Raw genomic sequence first — 11,192 nt, 5'->3', positions numbered from 1 at the left:
CTAATATATTATATAGCGATGGAATTAAAAATGCATCTTTTGAACTAGTTCCTTTTGTCATCTCCCCCCCTATGTAGATTCTTAATATTTATTGAAAGTAGTAATTTAAAATCCAACTCTATGCCTGGGGCCAGTTGTCCACATTTGCCTTAAATCTAAATGTTTTTCAATTATAGCCCAATTGCACTGGAATGGTATATAATTTTTTATAAATAAATAAATACACTTTATAAAGGGACTAATCAATTTTTCTTAATTAAAGGCTTCTTTCTGCCCAGTGTTGGTTGTGGTTCACCTGTATGCAGTGAAGGGCTACCAAAATTTTTACTACCAAACTGTGGGCGTGGCTTATGTAGGACGCCCTGCATCTTTTAGTGCAAATTGGGTGCTCTTTGGTGGAGCTCCATTTTCGCTACCCCACTGCATTCGTCCCCATCCGGGCAGTAGCCCACCCTGCCTGTATGAGAACAGTGGTTCAACAGTGATGAACTTGTGGTTCACCTGTATGAGAACAGAAATTAAATGCCATAATATGAAAGTTCTTGTCAGTTGATAAAGTGATCGATTTTCAGGAGCCATTGCACCTCCAAAATTATACACATTCCCTTGTGTGCCCCTAGCTCAAGATGGCTAACAGGATAAAAATGTCTGGAAAGGTTCTGGAAATGTGCCCAACTGACAGGAAAAAATAAAAATAGCACACAAGACAAAGTACAATTATCCGTAACCCAACAATTTACTTAAATTTATTACATCACAAGAGGACAACCCAGTAAAATACACAAAATTCATACTAATCCACGTTGCCAATGTACAATTTTTATAGGGTTCTTTCTTTATATTACTTTTAAAAAGTAGGGTACTGCAATCCCCATACAATAGCTGAGACGGACTACTGTCATTTTGACAGTTTAGAGAGATCTAATTAACACTTTTAAAACTAACTTCATAGATCTTTTGGCACTTCAAAACACAGACAAAGAAATCAGATTCCATATAATCAATTAAAACACAACACAGCATAAACTATCTAATGGCAGCAAGCAAATAAAGTGTCTATTATTTCTTCTAAATCTCCTAATCCAAATATATATTGAGGGAAGGTGGCCAATATTACTCCACTTTTGTTAATTCTTGTTTGGAAATTCTGTATACATTTTTGGAATTATTTCATAAAATTTTGATGGCTTTTTATTGTTGTTATTATTATTTTTGGTATTGTCAAATATATTACTTTGCTAACAGAAGACAATGAATTGTACCCTTCTTTGTTACTATCTTAATATTGTATTTTTCATTTCCTATTTAGGAGTGTACATTCTTTAATAGCCTTTCAATTAAGACCTTCCTATTGTGGCTGAAATATGCTCTGCAAGAGAGGCAGTAGCTTTTCGGGTAAGAGATGCCATGCATAAGAATAAATCATTAAGGAAAGGATGCCTTGTGCCAAAGTCTTATTCAAAGAAAAGAATGTTGATGCATCTATTTTTGCAAACTTTTGGTCTCTACAGAGTATGGTGCATTTCTGGGTTATACATTCCAGCTGCTTCCAGATCACATATTGTGCTCCAAATAACAAACCCCACTCTCTGTTTCAGCCTTTTACTCCCCTGCCAGCCGCTGAACTCTATCATTTCAATCAATTTTGGCAAAGTAACTGGTGATTGTTTTATTTTACACTGATTGCAGGCTTTGTGTAGTACATTTACTCTGAAAGGCAACCATTGTATCAGTCATTTCCCTCCTGCCTAAAATTATCCTGAGAAACCATTAGGAAATCTGAGCAAACTATTGTGGCTTTCAAAAGATTGCAATAGAACAAGGATTCTTCGATTCTTAAAACTTTTGAAATGTGAATGCTTGAAGCATGATAAGAAAACAAACACTTGTCCTTAGTAAAAGAGACACCAATATTTTGCTATTTTGAAGGCAAATGTGCTAAACCATTGATCGAGATGACTATGGCTACAGTCTAAATATCCCAAATTTAAGATTTCTGCTAGTATTTCAAGATCTCGTTGGAATGTGAAGAGATGTCCCTCCTATTCTTCCTTTTGCAGCCCTTCTAAAAATTATCTCACCCTTCTCCATGGCTTCATGGAAAATTAAGCTGTCCTATTACTGCTACAATGCCAAGAAAAAGAAGAGACCCCAGAAAAGTAGTTGTGCAAAAGGCGAAAGGCATTTACAGTGCTGAAGTACAACTTTCTTAGATTTCTCCTTCCAAAAGCTCTTTTGTAAAGACTTGATGATAAATGTCGAGAACTAAATGAAACAGCTTTTGTATCATGATTCTCTTATGTGGGTAAGTGTAACACGCACTATATTTATTGGTGTAAATAACTCCAGGTGTCATAACTAGCAATCTAGCAGAAGGTAGAGCAGGGTTGATGGAAAGACTTCTACATTCTGGCAGTCAGAGGTTGTTCTGGATAATTGCCATGTATGGCTCAGTTTACATCTGGAGGGGGGTGGAATTCCTTTACAATTTGCAACATTGCAGCCACCTCAATATATGCAGGAGTCAGTTGCAAAGGGCTGATATTCAGGTAATAATACCTGAATACCACACTCTTGGATTAAGTAAAATATATCTGTGTAAATACTTTTTAAATGGATTGTCATGATCAGGTAAGGCAGTGTTTCAGTACATTCTTTGCCATTTGTTTTGCAACTAGAAGCCAAAAAATTAATTCCTCTGAAATGGTTAATGAAAAAGCTCATCACCACAGGAAATTACCTTCTCACCCTCTCTTTGCTTGAGGATGCATACAAAATGCTCTGGATGTTGAGGGTCTAGTTCACAGGATGAAGGAGAAGGAAGTATGTGCCAAGGAATTGGATAATTCCTTCTGTTATTCATTATCAGTTTCATTAATGTCCTTTCAATTTGTTAATCTAAACAAATTTATAAGGAATATGTTTCCCAACTTTACCATGCATCAGTGATTGTGCTAGATCCCCAACATAGGATAAATGTAATTGAGTGCCAATCAATCATATACCGAAGACAAAATACATTACTATTACCATTGCATTAATGTGTGCATAAAAATGTTTGTGCATAAGGCCAAACTACAACAGTGTTATCACAATGTGTGTGTGTGTTGTGTGTGTGTGTGTGTGTGTGTGGTGTGTGTGTCTGTGTCTGTGTGTGTGCTTGGCAATAGTATCAAGCAAATCACAACAGTGACAAATATAGCTTTCATTGTCATGAGAGAAGGCTATTAATTGAGCAATCCTGGGCACAAATGATCATAGAATGTATCGCTCCTACTATGTATATATATCCAGACCATTTCAACACTTGTTTCATTAATTCTGTGGCAAACAGCTTGAATTCCTTTCACATCTGGCCACTGTGCAAAGCTTATCAACTATACTCTTTTTTTTTTTAAATCCCTGTGTTTAGGTTTGGAATATTTTTTCCATTTTTTTTACCAACTGTAAAAAAAAAAATCCATAGTAAAAATAACTCATATATGATACATATACCCAGAATCGTCAGATTTTATATAATAAAAGATGAAAATAGTCACTTTTCATAATAAAAATAACTTTTTTTGCTTATTTTACAATATACTTAATATTCTCTTCTTCACTTAAAAGTAAATAGGTCCTGTGTTGGAAAGCAGATTTGATACAAAGGGCAAAGAGGCTGATCATAAGCTTATAAACACTTTCCACAGCCACACTCCACATGTCTCTCTAGCTCTTCTGTAAAGGAAGAGCCATCCACACACTGGAAGCCGTATTTCCGCCTTTTGCTGCGAAGAACAACGCAACACTGATTGTTCCCACAAGTGCCATGACATTCCACACGAGGTACCTTCACCATGGAGACACAAGAGATGGAATCTTGTTGCTTCCGAATGAATTCACGAATAATCTCTCCTTGACAGATATTTTCTGTGAAAGCAAAAGCATAGCTCAAGTTCATCTTTTGTTATCTTTTCAGATAATCTTTTATAATCTTTTTGATAAACAAAAAATCTGAAGATCAAGAACATGGCTTCATGTCACATCTTAAAAATATTTGCTGAAAAAATTGCTATAAATGACCTTTTTCCTGGATATTTTGGTGTTAAATTACTATTAGTGAGTTACAATGTAATATTGGTGAATAATATAATCTAAGTGTGTAGAATTGCAGCATAACACCTTTTTTTTTAGATGACCAGGAAGCATTCCTCTGTCTGTCTGTCTCTTTCCATTATCTGTCTGTCTGTCTGATTATCTATCTATCTATCTATCTATCTATCTATCTATCTATCTATCTATCTGTCATCTATCTTTTTATAATATGTGTGTGTGTGTGTGTATGTGTATATGTATGTATGTATGTATGTATGTATATATGTATGTATGCATGCATGCATGTATGTATGTATGTATGTGTATCTCTCTCTATATCTATCTATCTATCTATCTATCTATCTGTCTGTCTGTCTGTCCGTCCGTCCGTCCGTCCGTCCGTCCGACCGTCCGTCCGTCCGTCTGTCTGCCTGTCATCTATCTTTTTATAATGTGTGTTTGTGTGTATCTATGTATGTATGTATGCATGCATGTTTGTATGTATGTATGTATGTATGTATGTGTATCTATCTATCTATCTATCTATCTATCTATCTATCTATCTATCTATCTATCTTCCATGTATTAATGTCTCTCTCTCTCTCTCTGTCTCTGCCTGCTTGCATACTATCCATCCATCAATCCATTCATCCATCCAACCAATTTTAAGGCCATCTGACTCCTTAATGATTCTGAATAGCTTAGAAATGAAAAAAGAGCAATAGTTATAAAAAGATCACAGCCAACAAAAGGATGATACAGTCAACTATAAAGCTGAACTTGACCAATGAGCACTTCAAAACTACACTACGCAAGGCCTGCTGGGACCACATTTGTAGCGATCTCTGGAATGTTATTAGAGCAAGCGCAATGAAGCAATAGGGGACAGATGCTGAAAGAGATAAGATACACATACATACATACATACATACATACATACATACATACATACATACATACACTGTATAGTTCATAAAGATTCTAATAAAGCTGTGGTAGTAAATCTGGAGACTTAATGACAAATTGGAAGTCAATATACATACCAAATACCAAAGAAACATGATTTAACAGAGTATGCAAATTATTGTATAGTATTGTTAATATAGTATTGTTAATAATCCAACAAAGACTAGAGTCCTAAATGGAATGCCTTTGTCTGAAATGGCATATAGGGTTTCCTGCCTGAGCAGGAGTTTAGACTAGAAGACTTCCAAGCTCTCTTCCAACTCTGTTATTCTGTTATTTTGGAGACAGTAATAACAGATGTTCAAAATGAATTTGGGCAGAGGAACACAAAGAATTCCACAATACACAATACATATGGGATAGTCAAACAACAACAAAAAGACACGTGCTTCATTGATTACAGAAATGTCTTTGATGGTGTTGATCATGTTAAAGGTCTGCAGTGTATTTAGAAAAATGGGAATCTCAGAACATTTTATTCTCCTTGTGAAAAACTAATCCATAGATCAGGAAACCATAGTACAAATGGAGCATGGATTGTCCCTAGGTTAGCAAAAGAATATGTAATATAGTATGTGGAAATGAGTTTGAAAGACAGGGGTAAGAGCTGCAGAAGACAAGGATCATACAAGTGGAAATGAACCTTCAGAAAAAGGTGGGCATGGTAAACATCTCAGAATAGATACCCCTAATTTCTTGGACTGTAAAGATGAGGTGGGGAGAAATGTATTTGCACACCTGCAATATTCTGTAATGTAATCATTCAAGAGTGTCAGAACTAATATTTTTGTGTGTGCTTCTTGTCTGAATTATCTCACAGGTTTGACAGTGTGAGACAATACTTATTGGAATGTTATGTATGTTTCCAGCTTTAATTCTCAATCAAAGCAATATCCTTAAATATAATCTTTATCAAGCTATGACACTGAGAAATTTCTGACTTAATTTTGCTAATAAACGGTGAGAAAGTAATTAGCTATTGTTCTATAATCTTGTTAAAACAACATCACATTAATACTGACATTCATCTCCTTTATGTTAAAATAGGTTAACTAAAACACTAATTGAAACATTAACACAATTTAATATGAAAATTATTTTTAAAAGGGCATTGGCTAACATTCTCTTTCAAAAATTCATGCTGGCAGAGATTATAGCTTAATGACATTTCATTAGGACATTTCTTTCCTGTACAAAAACATTGTCATTCAGTTTGTAGGATTTTCCACTGATCTGATCACAAATGGCCGAGCCCTCTGGGAATACGAAGGCCGGTTCTCCTTCACCAGAGCTGCGGGGCGATCCCTTGTCTTTGGAGCTCAGGCGCCAGTTCCTTGAGTTCAGGGAAGCCCCCTGTTCCAGGAACGGGCCATCCGGACCCGAACCGATTGCAAACGCGACCTCTGGAGAGGTTGAAGGAGTCTCGGGGACAGAGCCCTGTCCCGGAGGCTCTGCTGTGATCCCGGACCAAACCGGAAGTCCTGTTTGTAGGATTTTCAAGTAGTACTGGGAGAAGTTTCTAAAGCCCTGAAGAAGTGCTGCTTCTCAGAGAAAACAAAACCTAGCTATGCAGTCTAACTGGTATAAGGAGGTTTCTGTGTCCCTGTGATTTATGGATTTTTATTTTAGCTAATATTTACTATGCAGGTTGATAATGTAATAAGGATGTAAGACAGAACTAGCTATATATCAACTACTGCAGAACTCAGCTGACAGGAATTGAAACGGGACCAGTTTTCATGTTGTTGTCATCTGATGTAACTTCTGATATAGGTAATAAATATCAATAGCACTTAGACTTACATATCACTTTACAGTGCTTTACAGCCCTCCCTAAATGATTTTACAGAGACAGCATATTGACCCCAACAATTTGGGTCCTCATTTTACCAACCTTGAAATGATGGAAGACTGAGTCAACCTTGAATCTGATGAGATTTGAACTGCTACATTGCAGACAGCCAGCAGAATTAGCCTGCAGTACTGCAGTCTAACCACTGTACCACCATGGCTCAAGATTTATTGTTTAGTTGTGTCAGGTAAAAAGAAGACAGGTCATATATGTAAGACAATATGTAAATGTATGGTACACAAATAGAAATTTTCTTTGAAATGGAAAAACATCAGCAGAGCTTCTGCATTGTTTTGTAAATGGATAAAAAGGACCGAGACAGTTCACATATCATACATTACAAATACACCAACCTCTATCACAACGTTCTCCGCTGTAGCTTGGATCGCATTCGCAGTAGGGTTCCCCTTGCGCAGAGATCTTACACTGTCCGTGGTTACATTTTAGAAATCTGCAGGGGCTGGAGGAATCATTTTTTCGATCACAGTGCATACCTGCGTAACCTTCTATACACTTGCATGTATAAGCAGAGTTGGTGGCAATGCACTTTCCATGAAGGCATCTTAAAAGGAAAAAACATCTGTTGGATTTCACATTGTTTCATCCCAAATGGAGATTGCAACTTACCTCCGCTACAGTGCACATGTGCATGAAGCTCTGGGTGACCAGCGGGCGTATATGCGTGTGTCAAAGCAAGATTTGGCTTCTGCACATGCACAGGAAGCAAATCTTGAGAAGATCCGCGGGTATGTGAGATTTCTGCCGGGTTTTTTGATTCTGCACATGCACAGAAGCAAAAAAACACCAAAAATGTTGAAATCTTGCGTGCCTGCATGCCCTTTCGCAAGGTTTTGCTTCCTGTACATGCGCAGAGGCAAAATCTCACTCCGAAGCATGTGTCTGCCCACCGATCACCCAAAGCTGTGGGTGCACTCCATTTTGGCTACCATTCCCCCCTCCATCCAGGTAGGAACCCAATACAGTAGTAACCCTAGATACGAGCATAATTCGTTCCATAAGGGAGCTTGTATCTCGAGGCAACTCATATCTGGAACAAATAACTTTTTTCCCCTCCAAGATAACCAAAAGCAAGGATTCTTGCACCACCTAGTGGACGCTCGGCTCGTATCCCGAATTTGAGCTCGGGACTAGAACAGAAATGTCTCTCCCCTCGTGGCTCGTATCTTGAAATACTTGCATGTAGAGCAGCTCGTATCTAGAGGTACTACTGTACTGTTTCCTTCTACATTTGCCACACATTCTTTTTATATGTAAGGCAAGTTATACTGAACGAAACTTACTTGTTGCCAAGGCAGGGATCATTAAGTTCTTGATCGCACAGTGAACCTGTCCAGCCTGGATGGCACTCACAGACAACACTTGTCTTTTCAAGAGAACGGCAAATTCCATGCTTACAGATGTTACAGGATTTGCAGCCAGGAAGGACTCCTACTGACTGATGTGGTAATTCTTTGAAATCCTGCAGCTCATTATTAATTCGGACATCATGAATGCACCCATGAAAGCCACTTGGTGTCCTCTCTGTCCCCTGTCTCAATGAAGATAATCCTGTAGATGTGGGAATTCCTGCAAAAGTTGCAAAATGCTTTGGGCATTATTTGAGTTAACTCCATGATTTTTCACTTGAAGGTAACAACACAGTGGCACATATTGAATTATTTGTGTTTTATTCCATCCTTTACTAAACTTTGGTTTTTGCACATGGAACTTCAAAATATATGCTGAAAAAAGCAATCATTTGCACAGATTTTGAAGTCTGTACAAATATATAAATACCAACAAAAGAGAATATTTGTAGCCCAGGTGGATCATTTGGCAGAGGGTCAGGCTTCTAGAAAATTTCTGCCATTTTTGGACTTGGCCCGGTCTAGGAGTGTCACATTTTCCCAATTGAAATTATGGTTAAATCTGTCTAAACAAGGGGTCCTTGGTGCTCTCTGAGCTGGCTTGCACACATTTCATTACTCAGTGATAATAAGTGCAGTTTGCTGTCAGTTTATATTCTGGTGTCTTGCCTGTTGGTCTGACTGGGGATGGTCTTAGGGATTCTTTGGCAGTTTCTTGGTTAGGGTATTGCTTAATTGATTGTTGGTCTGAAGTTAACCTTGGAGTTATCTATGCTGATCTGGGTGATCATTACTGGTGGAGAGGTGTTGGAGTCTTCTTCTCTTTGGGGCTGGTTGACTGTCTCTTTTGCATAGTCTATAGATGTTGTTAATTGTCCATGTCACTACTGATGGATCATTTGGCAGAGGGTCAGGCTTCTAGAAAATTTCTGCCATTTTTGGACTTGGCCCGGTCTAGGAGTGTCACATTTTCCCAATTGAAATTATGGTTAAATCTGTCTATGTGTTGTGAAATTAAAGAATTTTTATCATGTCTTCTGACTGCCAGTTGGTTTTCATGATATGTTATGTCAGTTTTATGCATGTTGGTCCTATATGGTGATTGTTACAGTTCTTATATTGTATGTTGAAGATGACAACAGTTTTTTCTTTGGGGAGGAGTAATCTACAACATACAATGTAAGAACACCTTACTAATACTGATGATGTTACCTTAGTTAGGTTAATGAAACATCTGCAAGAAAATAAGCAACCTCAGAAAGCATCAAGCAGCCCTCAAATATATAAATTTAAAATAACAATAATAATACCAATATATTATTTTGCTGTGGGGTGGCATTGCATTTCAGACTAAAAGATTGGAATCTTATGCAATTATTTCATATTTCAACCAATTGTGTTTTATTCAGGTCCCAAAATTATTATTTAGCCTTCAGTTAAAACACTGCAGAAATCAGAACTTACCTCCAATGTAGAGTGGAGTGTCTTGACCAACCACGGGTTGCTTCTGTAGTTTGCCAAGGCTTTTGGGAGTGCCTTTATCTACTACTAAATTCAAGGTCTGGTTCAACATCACCAGCTCCACACTATGGAATTGCCCATCATTTACTGTCTCCACACTTTCAGGAAAAACAACAAGAACAACAACCAATATTAGAAGCTATGATAAACAGCTTTTGCAATTATCTGATCTCCATATATAACAAAAAGAGAAATGTAAGAGAGTCCATATATGCAACTAGAATAAAAGAATTAGGAAAAAAACCCCTAGCACATAAGAGTAACTGCAATCATGATAAATATGAGGTTGCAATGGTCGTAAGTGTGAAAAATTGTCATAATTCACTTTTTTCAGTGCTATTGTAACTTTCAACAGTCACTAAGCAAACTGTTGTAAGTTGAGATTACCAGTATTTTTAAGATCTTTTAGAAAGTCTAGACGTTTGTTACCATTAAAATGGACGATTATTAGATTTCATTTTTAGAAAATAATAGTTCAATAAAACTTATTTTCATAACTTTTAGCAATGCAAAATCTCCTTTCATTCCTTCCCTCTTAACTCAATACTTTTCATCTTTGATTGGTATGTAAGTTGGAAGACTGAACTGGGCTCAATCTTCCAAAGAGTTTTGACTACTCAGTTTATTGAGTTTATTAAATTCTGCAGGTGAAACTGGTTTGCCTGTCCATCAAAGAAGCTTCTTAAAAGGCCCTAGCTCAACTTCCTGCCTCGGGGATAAAGGGGAGATGCCTTGTATTGCACCAAGTAAGGAAAGGTGCTTAGTATAAGGAAAATCATTTTCAATTATTTCTGTCCAGATGGGGGAACTATTTTGAAGGGCACTTAATAAAGAATCCTAAGAGTACGCTTTAGCTGAGGGTCACTCTCTCAGAAAGTTAAACATTGATTTTTATTTGAATCAGAAATTTAAACACATGTTTATATCTCTGTGATTTGAACACACATAACTGGCTGATTGGCTGACTTGTGCATCAGTATTTTCTAAGTGTATTGCTTCAAGACAAGCCTGAAAATCTGCATTTTGTTCAATCAACCACTGCTGTCCCCTTAAAAAAGACAACCCTGGATTCAGGGATAGGATTTCTTTTCAATAAGATAAATGCTCATTCATTTCATCCTAGAAGGTCTTGTTTGATGCTGTTGTGTGTGGGAAGGATCTACAACCATTAAACACAGTAAGAGACAGTGGCTTGGCGAGAGATTAATGAAAGAAAACCACAGACACTGAACAGTGCACCACAGTTGAGCCAGCAATGCACGAAGGCTGTGATTTTGGTAGAGAAAAAGGCTATATCCTACAACAAGGAGATTGTGTTAAAATTGGAGCTGACTCAAATGTCCTCGCACTGATCTTTCAAAAACATTCATCTGTCAAGACTTAATTACAAAATGTGACAATTAACCAGATAA

The 11,192-nt window shown here is 37.2% G+C and overlaps 1 protein-coding gene across 2 annotated transcripts in view; it reads right to left on the bottom strand.

Moving 5' to 3' along the window:
• Positions 1-717: 717 nt before the first annotated feature.
• The window catches only part of SLIT3 (slit guidance ligand 3), a 505,354-nt gene continuing 494,879 nt past the window's right edge, over positions 718-11,192 (bottom strand). For both annotated transcript variants that reach the window (XM_070739462.1, XM_070739463.1), the window contains 4 exons: positions 9,724-9,878; positions 8,194-8,479; positions 7,246-7,454; positions 718-3,909 (listed from right to left, as the gene is read on the bottom strand). In XM_070739462.1, the coding sequence (XP_070595563.1) occupies positions 3,671-3,909; positions 7,246-7,454; positions 8,194-8,479; positions 9,724-9,878 (889 nt within the window). In that variant the 3' untranslated portion in view covers positions 718-3,670. The remainder of the gene's footprint in view (positions 3,910-7,245; positions 7,455-8,193; positions 8,480-9,723; positions 9,879-11,192) is intronic.

The sequence above is a fragment of the Erythrolamprus reginae genome, chromosome 2 (assembly GCF_031021105.1).
Source record: "Erythrolamprus reginae isolate rEryReg1 chromosome 2, rEryReg1.hap1, whole genome shotgun sequence".
In the NCBI taxonomy this organism is placed as follows: Eukaryota; Metazoa; Chordata; class Lepidosauria; order Squamata; family Dipsadidae; genus Erythrolamprus; species Erythrolamprus reginae.
The sequence above is the reverse complement of the archived record's forward strand: the minus strand, read 5'-3'. Positions and strand labels throughout refer to the sequence as shown.